The sequence below is a fragment of the Mizuhopecten yessoensis genome, unplaced genomic scaffold, assembly GCF_002113885.1.
Source record: "Mizuhopecten yessoensis strain PY_sf001 unplaced genomic scaffold, ASM211388v2 scaffold9703, whole genome shotgun sequence".
NCBI classification, from domain to species: domain Eukaryota; kingdom Metazoa; phylum Mollusca; class Bivalvia; order Pectinida; family Pectinidae; genus Mizuhopecten; species Mizuhopecten yessoensis.
In genome coordinates, this window is record NW_018408180.1 from 43,516 (window position 1) to 60,273 (window position 16,758).

Below are 16,758 nucleotides of genomic sequence, written 5' to 3' on the forward strand. Positions count from 1 at the left end.
TTACTAACTGTAGTTTCATACACGTTAACAATTACCCACCTCGGCTTTACTTACTGTAGTTTCATACACGTTTACAATTACCCACCTCAGCGTAACTAACTGTAGTTTCATACGAGTTAACAATTACCCACCTCGGCTTTACTAACTGTAGTTTCAGACACGTTTACAATTACCCACCTCGGCTTTACTAACTGTAGTTTCAGACACGTTTACAATTACCAACCTCGGCGTTATTAACTGTAGTTTCAGACACGCTAACTGTAGTTTCATACACATTTACATTTACCCATCTCATGACCAACTATACACTATTTCTAATTGCGGGCACATCGACAGCTCTGCGCTTCCATTGTGTATCTGATTACATCAACGTGTGCACATACATTTAATATGCAATGAATGATGCTGCTTGGTGGCTATGAAAAAAAGTTAGATGATGTTTCCTACATTCATATATTGCCGCTGCCATCCTTGATTGGGGAACTGCAGTTCCCTACTGTATGTTCTGCACGGTGATATACGACCCCTGGCGATAATAGGACAAACTGAGCCGTGCCCTATTACTGTCTGTACATTGTGCAGCACAGGTAATCTTATATGGCCGACATTCCCTCGCCGTACAGAAAAGTATAATACAGCACCCATCTTACATTTTTGACATACTCTAGGTAGAATGAAGCAATGGAATTAGTTATGCACTGTATATTTTGAATTTTAACACTGAAAGAATTCGTCAAGGGATATGGTTTTAATATACCTTTTTGATTACTATCTTCTTTCGGGAGCGAGCGAACCGTTGCAAAAAACAAATTAAACGTTATATCTACTACTGCACGAGACGAATATTGAAATGTCTAACAAAGACCAGGAAGTGAATATAAAGTGCATTACGATATTGAGTTATGTAACCTGTGATATTGATCTCGGTGTCCAGTCTTCATTCTAAATAAAGAATTGTGATGTTATGGACGTTACATCCCTAGGAACCCTGTGTATACCATTCAGTTGACTAAAAGGTCCCCGGGTAGCACCTTGTCCCAGTGGTCATCAGTTGTCTGTGATGACCCGAGGGCACCTGTCAAATGTCTAACCGATACCCTGTCAACACCGTTATCTCAGCGCTAGGTCAATATTAGTGTACAGTCCCCTTATTACTTAAAACAAGAGTACCGAGCTACGCTGTTATATTTCAATCATGTAATCTTTCCGTATATTGCTGGACCACACAACTCTACCTAGCTACGTTTACTTATGCTCTATCGCTATTACTACATGTCATACACAGTACTACATATCATATACAGTACTACATATCATATACAGTACTACATATCATATACAGTACTACATATCATATACAGTACTACATATCATATACAGTACTACATATCATATACAGTACTACATATCATATACAGTACTACATATCATATACAGTACTACATATCATATACAGTACTACATATCATATACAGTACTACATATCATATACAGTACTACATATCATATACAGTACTACATATCATATACAGTACTACATATCATATACAGTACTACATATCATATACAGTACTACATATCATATACAGTACTACATATCATATACAGTACTACATATCATATATAGTACTACATATCATACACAGTACTACATATCATACACAATACTACATATCATACACAGTACTACATATCATACACAGTACTACATATCATACACATCAGAGTAAAGAAAACACATTGAAGAACAGACCTTAATAAAGTACTAGTGCCAAACAAACCCAAACGACATTTCCATCATATACAGATTGCACCTTTTACTACAAAGAAATAATTGATAAAAACAAAACAGTGTACGCAAATAATTTGTGTTTGACCAAATTTCTTACCCGCAAGTACAGTAGATGATGATGGCGATGAGGACGAGGAGGACGATGAGACCAGCGATGGAGCCGCCGATAATGGCGATGAGTTCCTGTGTGTTTACCATGATTGACTATTGCACCTGAAAAGAGACGAATTGAGATATTAGATTAAAGGGAAATATCACTGTATTTTTACATAATGTATTCGTTCAATTTGAAAAGCTATATACACTGTATAGCAGTTCACTTAATGTAACAACAATGAACGCGAGTTTGTTGATTTGGATATCAGTCAGCCATGCGTATATACATTGGCGTCTGGTCAGACACTTCCTGTTACCACCATGAATTTTTGACGTTAAAGTCAGTTTTCTTCTCGTAAATCTCAGCAACTGTAAGACGGTATACAGCCCCTAAATGTCGCTATATACCCACATACTCTTTGACATTGGTTATTTCAAGAACATTTGTCGCGGACATTTTCTTAAGCACTTAACATACATGTACGTATATGCAAAAGCACTCAGTTTTAATAATGTTTATTTACAGAATGTATAATTTCAGCGTTTTCAAATAAAACCTTTTCTGCAAAGCGTGCTTTATAAAGGTTAATTTGAAAATAATTAAACAATGTACATGAATGAATACACCCAAATGATTCATAAAGAAACAGTGTTGATAGCTTCATACCAACCTTTTACATATGTAAATCATGAGGTTCCTGCATCTTTATACATACTAATATAGATGTGTATACCAACACCAGATGTCGCAATCGTGATCACAACAACGTTTGTTTCCAGGAAGAACTGGTATATTTCAGCCTCATCGACTAGTTCAACAGCTGCTGTAGTTAACCACCCGACCAATCAAATCGAACTTTACGCAACACAATGACTCAGCTAGAAACGAATATGCTCAGACAGAGTCTATATCAATTGACCGAGCGCCTTGCAAATTGCTGATCTGTCGGATGATTTGGCAAATGTGAAAGTTAATTAAATATGTTGGTAGTAGATTGTGAAAACATTGATTTGACTATTGGTATTGTTGTTAGTTTTCTCTATCGAATAGAAAATCCTTTGTCGTACTGTTGCGAACCGAGTTTGTCACCAAACCATAGTCAATCCATATACCTACGTGTACATATTGTATCTCTTTAGAAGTATATATATATATATAACTTTACCGGGACAAATTATGAGTATTTCGTTCTTTAAGACACCTGTACACCGGTACTGACAAACAGACAGCTATATTTATATTCCTGGTCTCTGACAAGGGTGACGTTATTGATAGAAAACGTTCAACTGTCAACACGTTATTAATAGCAGACAGGATACTTTATAAACTTATTTCCGCGCACATGAGGCAACAAAGTAAACACATAGCGGCAAACAATAAGTTACCAAAAAGGCAGACAAATGGAGATAAAATGTGTAGTCAATATAATAACTTATTTGTGAGCTAACTTTTATAAGTTATTTTGACAGCGAGTTACATTTATACTGTCCTCATTTTATAATCTACCTGAGCTATATTCAGGCGTGATACGAGGCTGCTGATGATGTTAACATAGCATGTAATGTATTGATCTTCAACTACTATAATGGCAGTGACTTCTGTCGTCCGTACCTGTATGTAACGAGTGCCTGCGAGGAGCAACACATGTAAGTATATCACACAAACCTCATCACGTGTTTGTATACACTTGTATTAGGATAAAGATGATCGGTTTGTCACGTTGACATGTAACAACAGTGTATTGTACCTCTGTCTCGACACGTGTTTGTATACATTTTACTAGACAAACCGGATTGTGTTTAAGTAGATAAACGACAACACACCAGACAGTTTGATGTGTCCTCAGTCTCAACACGTCTACTCCTCACCAGTTCTAATTGTTAAAAACATCGCACTAACAATGTTATATGAAAATGTTTCATCTTTTATTGCAAAGTTATGCTTTGATATTATTAAAAATGCATCTACAAAGGTTTATTTTAACATCTTATTTACAGAGATATACTTCATTTACAAAGTCATAAAGAACACATTCCATGTACAGTGTTAGTTCGTGGCTGTTTTAAATTATGTAACAACATCTTTTATATTCTTTACTTATAGAAAGGATCAGACACAGACATACCTATTAAGTCTTCTCCGTGTCTTAACTACAACATATACAATGTTTACACATTCAAAATAGTTAGATGGTAACTTACTGTAAACAGATAAATAAAATATTGATTCTTATCATTATGCTTGCCAGATACTCTATATAATGTGTAAGTTTAGAAATAACATTTCATGATGTCCCAGACAAAAACTGTGCAAACAGTTAGATCTGGCAATGAAATATATTTTATAAGATCACTGTCTCCTGATCCACACAACACCTCATAACAGAGATTTAAACCCAGCAATTGTATTTTTAAATGTCGCACGGAAATAACAACATACACTGCGAATGCCAATTCTTGTATTAATAATATTATAGACATTAGATAGAATACACGTGTTTTAATTAGATGATGACTTGGTAATGGCAAAGGTTAGCAAATTAATATTACTATAACAACTATAGTTAAACATTAATTTGATACCTAGGTCCACAGTACTTATAGCAGAATTAATATTACTATAACAACTATAGTTAAACATTAATTTGATACCTAGGTCCACAGTAATTATAGCAGAATTAATGTTCCTATAACAACTATAGTTAAACATTAATTTGATACCTAGGTCCACAGTAATTATAGCAGAATTAATGTTACTATAACAACTATAGTTAAACATTAATTAGATACATAGGTCCACAGTAATTATAGCAGAATTAATGTTCTATAACAACTATAGTTAAACATTAATTAGATACCAAGGTCCACGGTAATTATAGCAGAATTAATGTTCATGTTCACGAGGAGACAGATAGGAGTAACTGGTGCTCGGTTAAATGATCATTATTATTTATCATCATTAAAATCCATTGAGGATTTCTTTTAAACACAAGATTATTAAAGCTGCAGGTTCTGGCTTGTGGAATATTAACGACAATATAGTTGAGAAATTGAACATTTTGATGTTTATTGATGAACTGTTCAATAATATGGTTGAACATATTATTTCATACATTTATATCACATCAAACTCGATCGGTTACTTTGTTTATCCCTAATATCATGTTCTATCTTTCTCTCTAAACAGTTCCTTATGTACAGATTCAGGCTATCGCTGCAAAGTAACCCATGCATATTCAGTTAAGCTTGTTATATACATATTCAGGCTATCGCTGCAAAGTTACCCATGCATATTCAGTTAAGCTTGTTATATACATATTCAGGCTATCACTGCAAAGTTACCCATGTACTATCAGCTAATCTTGTTATATGCATATTCAGGCTATCACTGCAAAGTTCCCCATGTATTATCAGCTTATCTTGTTATATTCATATTCAGGCTATCACTGCAAAGTAACCCATGCATTATCAGCTAAGCTTGTTATGTACATATTCAGACTATCACTGCAAAGTTACCCATGTATTATCAGCTAAGCTTGTTATGTACATATTCAGGCAATCACTGGAAAGTTACCCATGTATTATCAGCTAATCTTGATATGTACATATTCAGGCTATCACCGCAAAGTTACCCATGTTTTATCAGCATAGCTTGTTATGTACATATTCAGGCTGTCACTGCAAAGTTACCCATGTATTATAAGCTAAGCTTGATATGTACATATTCCGGCTATCACTGCAAAGTTACCCATGTCTTATCAGCTAAGCTTGTTATGTACAAATTCAGGCTATCACTGCAAAGTTACCTATGTTTTATCAGCTAAGCTTGTTATATACATATTCAGGCTATCACTGCAAAATTATCCATGTTTTATCAGCCAAGCTTGTTATGTACATATTCAGGCTATCACCGCAAAGTTACCCATGTTTTATCAGCATAGCTTGTTATGTACATATTCAGGCTATTACTGCAAAGTTACCCATGTTTTATCAGCATAGCTTGTTATGTACATATTCAGGCTTTCACTTCAAAGTTACCCATGTTTTATCAGCTAGGCTTGTTATGTACATATTCAGGCTATCACCGCAAAGTTACCCATGTTTTATCAGCATAGCTTGTTATGTACATATTCAGGCTATTACTGCAAAGTTACCCATGTTTTATCAGCTAGGCTTGTTATGTACATATTCAGGCTATCCCTGCAAAGTTACCCATGTTTTATCACCTAAGCTTGTAATGTACATATTCAGGCTATCACTGCAAAATTACCCATTTTTTATCAGCCAAGCTTGTTATGTAAATATTCAGGCTATCACTGCAAAGTTCCCCATGTTTTATCAGCCAAGCTTGTTATGCACATATTCAGGCTATCACTGCAAAGGTACCCATGTTTTATCAGCCAAGCTTGTTATTTACATATTCAGGCAATCACTGCAAATTTACCCATGTATTATCAGCTAAGCTTGTTGTGTACATATTCAGGCTATCACTGCAAAATTATCCATGTTTTATCAGCCAAGCTTGTTATGTACGTATTCAGGCTATCACTGCAAAGTTATACATGTTAATCAGCTAAGCTTATTTTGTACATATTCAGGCTATCACTGCAAAATTATCCATGTTTTATCAGCCAAGCTTGTTATTTACATATTCAGGCTATCACTGCAAAGGTACCCATGTTTTATCAGCCAAGCTTGTTATATACATATTCAGGCTATCACTGCAAAATTGCCCATGTTTTATCAGCCAAGCTTGTTATTTACATATTCAGGCTATCACTGCAAAATTATCCATGTTTTATCAGCCAAGCTTGTTATTTACATATTCAGGCTATCACTGCAAAGTAACCCATGCATATTCAGTTAAGCTTGTTATATACATATTCAGGCTATCACTGCAAAATTATCCATGTTTTATCAGCCAAGCTTGTTATTTACATATTCAGGCTATCACTGCAAAATTATCCATGTTTTATCAGCCAAGCTTGTTATATACATATTCAGGCTATCACTGCAAAATTACCCATTTTTTATCAGCCAAGCTTGTTATGTACATATTCAGGCAATCACTGGAAAGTTACCCATGTATTATCAGCTAATCTTGATATGTACATATTCAGGCTATCACTGCAAGGTTACCCATGTTTTATCAGCTAAGCCTGTTATGTACATATTCAGGCTATCACTGCTAAGTTATACATGTTAATCAGCTAAGCTTATTTTGTACATATTCAGGCTATCACTGCAAAATTATCCATGTTTTATCAGCCAAGCTTGTTATGTAAATATTCAGGCTATCACTGCAAAGTTCCCCATGTTTTATCAGCCAAGCTTGTTATTTACATATTCAGGCTATCACTGCAAAATTACCCATTTTTTATCAGCCAAGCTTGTTATGTACGTATTCAGGCTATCACTGCAAAGTTATAGATGTTAATCAGCTAAGCTTATTATGTACATATTCAGGCTATCACTCCAAAGTTACCCATGTTTTATCAGCTAGGCTTGTTATGTACATATTCAGGCTATCCCTGCAAAGTTACCCATGTTTTATCACCTAAGCTTGTAATGTACATATTCAGGCTATCACTGCTAAGTTATACATGTTAATCAGCTAAGCTTATTTTGTACATATTCAGGCTATCACTGCAAAGTTATACATGTTAATCAGCTAAGCTTATTATGTACATATTCAGGCTATCACTGCAAAGTTACCCATGTTTTATCAGTTAGGACTATGTATAAGTACAAAACTACTTGTTTCACGATCATCAGAATGAAATGTCTTTTGTACATGGTAAATGACACGAATAAAATATGGTTGAAATTGTTATTTCATATATTAATATCAGCTTATTTTTAGAACGTCCATTACTCGGCTGCTATATATCAGTCTACAACATACTATGTATATGATAGTCCACTCCTTAGACCGGCTGTTTGTATCTTCTATACACAATGCTTCCATCATTCTCCACCAATAGTATAGAGGTCCTAAGAAATTCATTCATAGTTTTTCTAGAATAGATTTAACTTTTATCATTAAAATTAACCTTTAGATGCTTAGCTGATATTTCAACATTTCGCAATGTTCCCTTTTTTAACATTCACAGTTATATTTAGACATCCTCATTTGCAAAGTTTTATTAAGACATCTCATGAACAAAGTAATTTTTACGCATCTCATTTACAGTCTACACAGTCATTAGAATGTGCCGTGGCTAGTTATGTAAACATGATGAAGGAAACCCGGATATGTAGCACTCCTTGGAGTGTTGATGACCCAGTATAAGAAACGAATACCTCTTACATAAATGTACAACATGTATGAAACAAAATTGTGATACAATCACAAATACGCTTCCGTTTTCAAGCAACATCAACTTTTGAAGTTAAAAGCCCCGGTTTAGAAGGCTCCATTTTTACCTCTATACACCTGTACTGGTAATCGTTCACGTAGCTTGATAACGACTAATTTACAAGTGTGTAACTGACAGTAATTGGCAACATAGCTATATTATTTATACAGTGTACAGCGACCCAAGTATTAGGTTTTACATAGTCATAGATTTTAAAACGTTGTTAAGATTACCTTTATTGCTGTCCTGTTGTCCTCGCCCAAACAGTAAGTCTTCAAGCTATCCTGTATATTTTATATCACGAACCATCCTCGACATTCCAGGGGTTACGTTCACCTGCGCTCTCTGCACCCCTGAACTATGTCATAACGAAATCGAAGGCCCAGTGCAGAGAACGGAAGTTAACGTTACCCCTGGAATTTCGATGATGATCGCGAACACGACTACCATGAATACACAAACCTGTATTTCCCGGGGTAGGAATGGGCGTGGTTTATTTACTTAATGTATGACCTTATTTTACTGACGAACTACGGGCATGCCTGCCAGCTTTACACACGGAACAATGAATCAATGAAAACACATGATAGGGCGATACAGCCGTACCGTAACCCACAAGACGACAGGTGGATTACTGATTGAAAGGTCGGCTGGAATTATATTAGAATTTGATGGTACGAACTCATATTCTGTACTTCAATAATATTGTTTTTAACGACATTTGAAATACCAGGACACACAAGATGTATAAATGGGAACAGAGACGCCTAGTCACGGTCGTGTGATAATTACACCAGCAGGAACCTGGTTTAGGGTTTTTATATTGATTTCGGGTTTTTTGATACCCCGTGAAGTTTTGATGATGTTTTACCATCGTGGTAATGTATTGAAATGTAAACGATTTAAAACCTCTATATTTATTTATTAATGACGATAGGCTTCAGGTACAGAGCTATCTCAGGTATTTCTTCATATATATTCTTATACAAATCAAATCAATCTGTGCTGCTATGCTACATAAGCTCATGTACTGATAGTGTTTAGACGTCTGGCTACAATAGGCATGTTATCCTCAATAAAAGTTGTCGGTTATTATTTGTATTGTCCATCTTGGGACCTTATTGAGATGGAATGCTGATGTCCGCCATCTCGTCAGGTCAGTAGTAGGAATGTCCGGGACCGTGGTAATAATTAACCAGTTGTAATAAGAAATAGGGCCGGATTAGACAGGTCAGAGTAATTAGGAGTGGGAATTATTGTCACGATAATAACACGTCTGCTCATCCATCACCTATAGCTGGGGGAGACAATGGCGGCACACACTGTCCAAGGCAAGGTGATCCTGACACATTTACAACAACGTTAGCAGCACGCTGTGTTAAACATAAATCGACATCGGGCTAGGTTATGTGAAGTGTTACGTATTAGGGTTATGTATCCATTTCTATCTGAGCTTTTTTAGATGACGATTTCTAGCTCGTTTTCCTATAGAAAACGATTATATAAATATTATTATTAGTAAGTTCTTTAGGACTTCTTACTACATGTGTCATGCAGAGCCGGTAACATTTACGAAACGTTTCCGGTCGACATGGGCGATTTTATAATAACCGCATTGTAATTAATAACCTATAATGACATTTTTATTAAAACATTGGTTTCACAGGGAACTTGGTTGTAACTAAATCAGATGGGCGTGCCGTACACATATGATCTTAATCATCTTTGATCATCAGCAAAAAATAATCAGGAAAAGAATTGCAAAGATGGCCCAAAGCATGACCTAATTGAGGTTTTGACAATTTAACGCGGGTTTGCGTAGCCTTTCACAGTAATTTCCTTATACAGATTTAGAGATGTATCGAATGACTGAGTATACACCAGTACAAAGGCTCGCCTCCTTGTGACATTTAAGACAGAGCTACACCCTTCCTTTTAGGAATTCCAGAGCTTTGTGTCACCTCTAAACCAGCGCTATTAGATCCTACGTATTGTTATTACAGAACTTGTTTCTAAACCTTTTTGACATGACTATCTAATTTTATGGATCGGTAACCCGCATTCTATGTAAGGGCTCTTACAATGCTGCAGTACCTTCTGAACGTAGTATGGTTTTCTAGTGTGGGAAACCAAACTACTGAACAATTTAATTGATTGCAATAGTAAAATAGTAACCTGTTTAACATTCCCCAGGTAAACCGAAGGCATACCGAGCCGACAGCCCTAACAAGGGTCGTAATGACCTTATGCTAACTATTATGTACATCTGTGGCATTCCACTCTCGTGGTAAGATGCCAGTTTTTGAAGTCTCCCTAATCCATAACTCCGACCGAATGTAACTCCCTGTCAGAGACAGGGCCTTATATGTCACCAAGCTGACACAAAGAACCAAGGCTGGCAATGTGGGACACGGAACTCGATACTTAGACATGCATGTTGCTGTGTTTATGATGCTGTGTCTTGGTATAGAATTAACAGGACCGATTTGTCGAGGCAAACTTCGATGTTAATAAGGTCCTTGTTTAGCAGATTGTATCGAACTTGACACAAGGAAAATAAATACTTGAAAACGTTTTTTTCTGTTGATTATATAAAATTAATTTCGAGGTAATGTATTGATGTTCAGCACATCGAATTTCTTTCGAATGGGTTGGGTTGTAGTTGATTTTTCCTGTTGGATTTATTATAGGAATGCATTAGGGCTCATACGAATAGGGTTTATCTGAAATCTGAAGATAAACATTGGATAAAGTGATCTGGTGAATTCAATTACTGACTAATCTAGGTGTTTTGGACACTTGCTGACCACGAAAATGTACGGTTTGTTGCCAATGAAGGACATGGTTGCTCTCCCGCAGTACATTGTTCAGGATTAACCTATAGGGGGCATCAGGACAGGCACCAAGTACATTGATAGCTAGTGGTAAAGTGATAGAGTATGACTGTCATCTCGGCCAGTCAACTGAACTGTGAAGATAATAACAAACATTGTCCTCGTACGGAAATACTCCAGTATAATGCCGACCTTATCCACGAGTAGGACTACGTAAGGAGAGCTGGTAAGACAGTCTGCTGGATAACCGAACTACTCGGTAGTGAAGCGGACGTAAAACCTATCAAATATCAATCAGTTGGTAAGAGCACAATTCTCCAGGTCCCTGTCACTAGCCGACCGATCACATATTAGTATGCATCGAAAAGAAACATTTGCATTTACGATGTTTACCAACAAACTGAAGTAATACTATATCATCATCTGTTACGTACTTTGTTGTGCTTCACTCGTGTCTTAATGTGAGACGCCCCATCATCCTAAGGAAGGAATCGTTAGCCTTTAGAACTATAATTAGCTGGTAAATCATGCGGACTTTAACATGGTGAATGTTGGTAATTAAGTGTAAATATACGTGTGATAGATCGATGGCTGTTACTGGGATCGTCCTGATCAGGTCGTGAACATCCAGCTATTGTCACCCCTGTACGCCTTGGGCAATGAAACCCTATACGAGATTACAACACATTCACGAAGGCTGGTGGATATAAACATAGGTTAAGGTAATAGCAGGTTAAAGTATTCGAGGTATCGTTCATGGCAGATAGGAGTATTAATGCAATACCACGTACAATTTCCGTTAATGTGTGGTACGGGTGAACTCAAACACTAATACCCGAAACTCTAACAATCAACATCGCAAATACTTAACATATAATAGTGTATCGTCCACCAAAGGAATGCGTGTTCTTATCTTTACCACGTGGCTAACTACAGGTGTGCTATTCATTTCAATTAAAATAATATGTTTACCTGTCGATTGTAACTGTTGACCACCTCACGGTGGAATTCTTCGAATGCCGAGGTCTACCTATCTGCGGGTACACCACGGGCGGGTAAATTCCACAAGAAACGGCATCATGTCCAATCGAAAAAGGAATATCGATTATTGTAAACTCGATAATCCTACATGAATATACATATATATCCACACATATATAGACACACCTTGACGCTCCCGATGTATAATGACTTGTGAGAGAATGGCACCTCCCTGACCCGACAGTCCGTACCCTCGTGTACACGGCCGTATTAGATGACACAGTGGTATAACTATACCTTACTACGCTTCGTTCGAGTTCGTGAATAATGTCCCTAGCAGGCAAATGAATTCACTGATGTGGAACGGAGGCGGTCCATCACGCAAGTGTCTCTGCCAACATTTCATATATGGGCTTTAAAGAAATGTTGGTATTAGTACTTGCGTTGTCTATGGTGTAAACCACGATGTATAACATAGGTGCTAAGTTTGCTGCATTGTACACCATCGAACACACGGAAATCGTTTTCTTTTTACATAACTCGTACCTTGACACCAATTAAAAGTTACGTCCGAGTCATCAATTGAAGGTATTCAAAAAAGAATGTGCATGTGTGCGTAATTGGCGTTCTGTTTGCGGGCTAGGACAGCGTAGGATATGGAGATCAGGTATAGATCAATATTTCAGCATTGTGTGTAGGGACTCTCCTAGTCCGGATACACGTATAGGTATTTGTATACATGTTTGTGGTTTTATGCGACTGTTATTTGTCACAACAGATGTTACAAAAGCATGACACTAAACGTATTTTTAATTTACAAAACCTCTCTTACTACACTCCATCTTGTAACATGTGGGATCGAGTTTCAGTTGGCGTTCAGAATGTCATTGTCCGAGGCCTGTGTTCGCTCTGTCTTCATCAGATACACAAATACTGTTACAAACGCGTTCGTACACAATGTTACCTGAGGGTATCACGGGGTTTGAATCGTTTCCAAACCTCCCCTCTCCCGCCCTTCTCTATTTGTCTGTAATTCGACACATATCTTAAAGTGGAGCCCCGCCATAAATAAGACTGCTGGCTTTTTAACCGGTTTAGATAGTTATCCCTACTACTGTACATACGAGTGACAAGTATACTTAGTACACCCGGACTGGTAAGTAATGGTACCACTCTATCGCCGCCCGGTTGTCATTAGAACCTGGAACTGCTTTTGTTATCATATGTAATGGAATCATGTACACTTCAAGCAAAGAAACCATCCTACATAATTAACATGACGTGTGTACGGTCCATGACCACCTTTGATTAAATTGGAAGCGGAATGCTGCACGCTCTTTGTCGACAAGGATTTACAGTATAATATGTAAACAATTTCTCCTCTCTTGGACACCATCTCGGTCAGTCAGAACATCTTTTGATATAGTTTTATTTAAATCACATTCATTGCAATTTACATCAAAACAATGGCGAAAATGTTGTGGTTCATCAGGTGTCTCATTTTACCAAGTTTTAATCAAAGTAACAGTACTAAATGTACACATAGAAAATGTGGTAAGTATACAATTAACAGTCGCTGCTTAAAATTACATATTTATGCTTCGTACTTTACAAAGAAAAAATAAACATTTTACACCATTGACTTTAAGCTCCATTGATGAATGCAAGTGGACGAAATAGCCATATGATACAGTAAACGTTTACTTTCTTTAACTTTCTGTATCGATATCATTAATGTTTACATAGGTAACTCCTTCTTTTAGTACAAAGTTCCAAATACTTCATGAAAGTGTCACACATTAAAGGTCATATGTAGCCTTAAATTGGACATGTAGTAAATTATTTTTTTTATCTTTATATGACAATAGGAACATTTGCATACAATTAAAATATAATTAAAAATGTCTCAAAGTACATAATGATAGAGGCCCCCAGCAGCTTGTATGATAATAATGTCTAATGGTATATAACAGTCGCCTGCAGCGACATGAAACGTTATAACAGACTTTGGCCGTGATATCGATAGTATCGGGATTACTTGGGACCGCTGAGAGTTTCTCTGAATCATGCATATCATTTCAACAATTCATTGTCACAGTAGAATACTTTTTCAATTCAACAGTGTACAAACTAATGAGTCATAAATAGACGCTGACTTTCTTTGGTTTTCTGCATTAACAGACTTTATCTTCGTTCGTCGCTATTCTAGTGACTTTATTTAAACACGTGCTTCCTTCTTCGCTATTCTAGTGACTTTATTTAAATACGTGCTTCGTTCGTCGCTATTCTAGTGATTTTATTTAAACACGTGCTTCGTTCGTCGCTATTCTAGTGATTTTATTTAAACACGTGCTTCCTTCGTCGCTATTCTAGTGACGTTATTTAAACACGTGCTTCGTTCGTCGCTATTCTAGTGACTTTATTTAAACACGTGCTTCCTTCTTCGCTATTCTAGTGACTTTATTTAAATACGTGCTTCGTTCGTCGCTATTCTAGTGATTTTATTTAAACACGTGCTTCCTTCGTCGCTATTCTAGTGACTTTATTTAAATACGTGCTTCGTTCGTCGCTATTCTAGTGATTTTATTTAAACACGTGCTTCCTTCGTCGCTATTCTTGTGACTTTATTTACACGTGCTTCCTTCGTCGCTATTCTACTGACTTTATTTAAACACGTGCTTCCTTCGTCGCTATTCTAGTGATTTTATTTAAACACGTGCTTCGTTCGTCGCTTTTCTAGTGACTATATTTAAACACGTGCTTCCTTTGTCGCTATTCTAGTAACTTTATTTTTAAACACGTGCTTCCTTCGTCACTATTCTAGTGACTATATTTAAACACGTGCTGCCTTCGTCGCTATTCCAGTGACTTTATTTAAACTCGTGCTTCGTTCGTCGCTATTCAATTGACTTTAATAAAACACGGGCTTCGTTCGTCGCTATTCTGCTGACTTTATTTAAACACGTGCTTCGTTCGTAGCTATTCAATTGACTTTAATTAAACACGGGCTTCCTTCGTCGCTATTCTACTGACTTTATTTAAACACGTGCTCCGTTCGTCGCTTTTCTAGTGACTTTATTTAAACACGTGCTGCGTTCGTCGCTATTCTAGTGACTTTATTTTTAAACACGTGCTTCCTTCGTCGCTATTCTACAGACTTTATTTAAACACGTGCTTCCTTCTTCGCTATTCTAGTGACTTTATTTAAATACGTGCTTCGTTCGTCTCTATTCTAGTGATTTTATTTAAACACGTGCTTCGTTCGTCGCTTTTCTAGTGACTATATTTAAACACGTGCTGCCTTCGTCGCTATTCCAGTGACTTTATTTAAACACGTGCTTCGTTCGTCGCTGTTCTAGTGTCTTTATTTAAACACGTGCTTCCTTCGTCACTATTCTAGTGACTATATTTAAACACGTGCTTCCTTCGTCGCTATTCCAGTGACTTTATTTAAACACGTGCTTCGTTCGTCGCTATTCAATTGACTTTAATTAAACACGGGCTTCGTTCGTCGCTATTCTACTGACTTTATTTAAACACGTGCTCCGTTCGTCGCTTTTCTAGTGACTTTATTTAAACACGTGCTTCCTTCGTCACTATTCTAGTGATTGTTGCTGCACACCCCATCGTACGTAAGCGCGTTATGATCATGCTATATTTTATGATGAAATATTATCTGGCAACCTTTGTGTGAATGTGAGGAATTTTAAGAACATCACTGCAGTTACATACATCGAACCAGACCAGCCTAGTTCCAGATTCTGTCTAAAATAACGTCGAGGTCAGTTTCAACATGAATCTTCATGTACGAATGGTCACTGGGAACGGTTAAAGACTTTCTGCTCTTTGTATTTCTAATACATGGCGATATAATACAGCAAGATTACGGACACAAACAGAACATCAGCAGCCCAATGTTGTAACATTCCTCCTTCCCTAACTAACTGTGTTGACGTGTTACAGTTGATTTGGTATTCAAAAATCTGCATCGAATAGGATGACTTCCGGTATAGATGCTGACGAGTGCTGAAGAACAAACTGACAAAACTGGGCTTCAGAGATGGAGGTTTATGACGCCAATGGACGGGCTATCTTGACCTCATGAGGACTTTTTCTATATTTGTCGATGGTTTTCATTATGCTCATTAGTGTACCTAATGTGTTGTTGTTCCTACCCCAGTTCTCTGTACGAGGGCGTGACATGGTTTTCATTTGACCTAGATTTATATGGCGGGTGTCGTCGATGAAGCAGAAGACACTCGCTCTTCCGGAACACCTGGTCTTATTACTTTTTCGTTGGATCACCTTGTAAAAAAACATAGTTTGACTCAGCATTACGCATTTTCAGTTCAAATAACGGTTTTGTTGAACTTATGTATTCTCTTGTTGTTTTCCTGAACATTGGACACAACATTTTAATTTCGCAACATCAATGACGGACTTGCTATTAATCTGTGTATTGTACTGTTACAGAGAAGGCCTATATCTGAGGCACTGTACGCCATGTCACAAGGTCACCGGGGTAAGTTGATTCCATCTATCAACTAACGTCGTAGATATTACGTCACAGAAACGACATAGGGGTAGTTGAGGGCTACAACACATGCTTCTTTGCTTTTAATGCGCAATAATCACCGACGCTGATATCTTTACACCGAGAAACATTTAAAGGTAGTGAAAATAAAAATAACGTCCA

At 36.9% G+C, this 16,758-nt stretch overlaps 1 protein-coding gene across 5 annotated transcripts in view; it reads right to left on the reverse strand.

The window, feature by feature from the left end:
- Nucleotides 1–16,758, reverse strand: part of LOC110458699 (cactin-like) — a 51,572-nt gene that overhangs the window by 22,310 nt on the left and 12,504 nt on the right. For 2 of the 5 annotated variants that reach the window (XM_021510562.1, XM_021510557.1), the window contains one exon: nt 1,890–2,005. In XM_021510562.1, coding sequence (XP_021366237.1) covers nt 1,890–1,990 — 101 coding nt within the window. In that variant the 5' untranslated portion in view covers nt 1,991–2,005. Of the gene's footprint in view, nt 1–1,889; nt 2,006–2,559; nt 2,657–8,480; nt 8,734–12,053; nt 12,608–16,758 lie in introns of those variants that run through there. The other 3 variants (XM_021510559.1, XM_021510558.1, XM_021510561.1) reach the window with 3 other exon arrangements.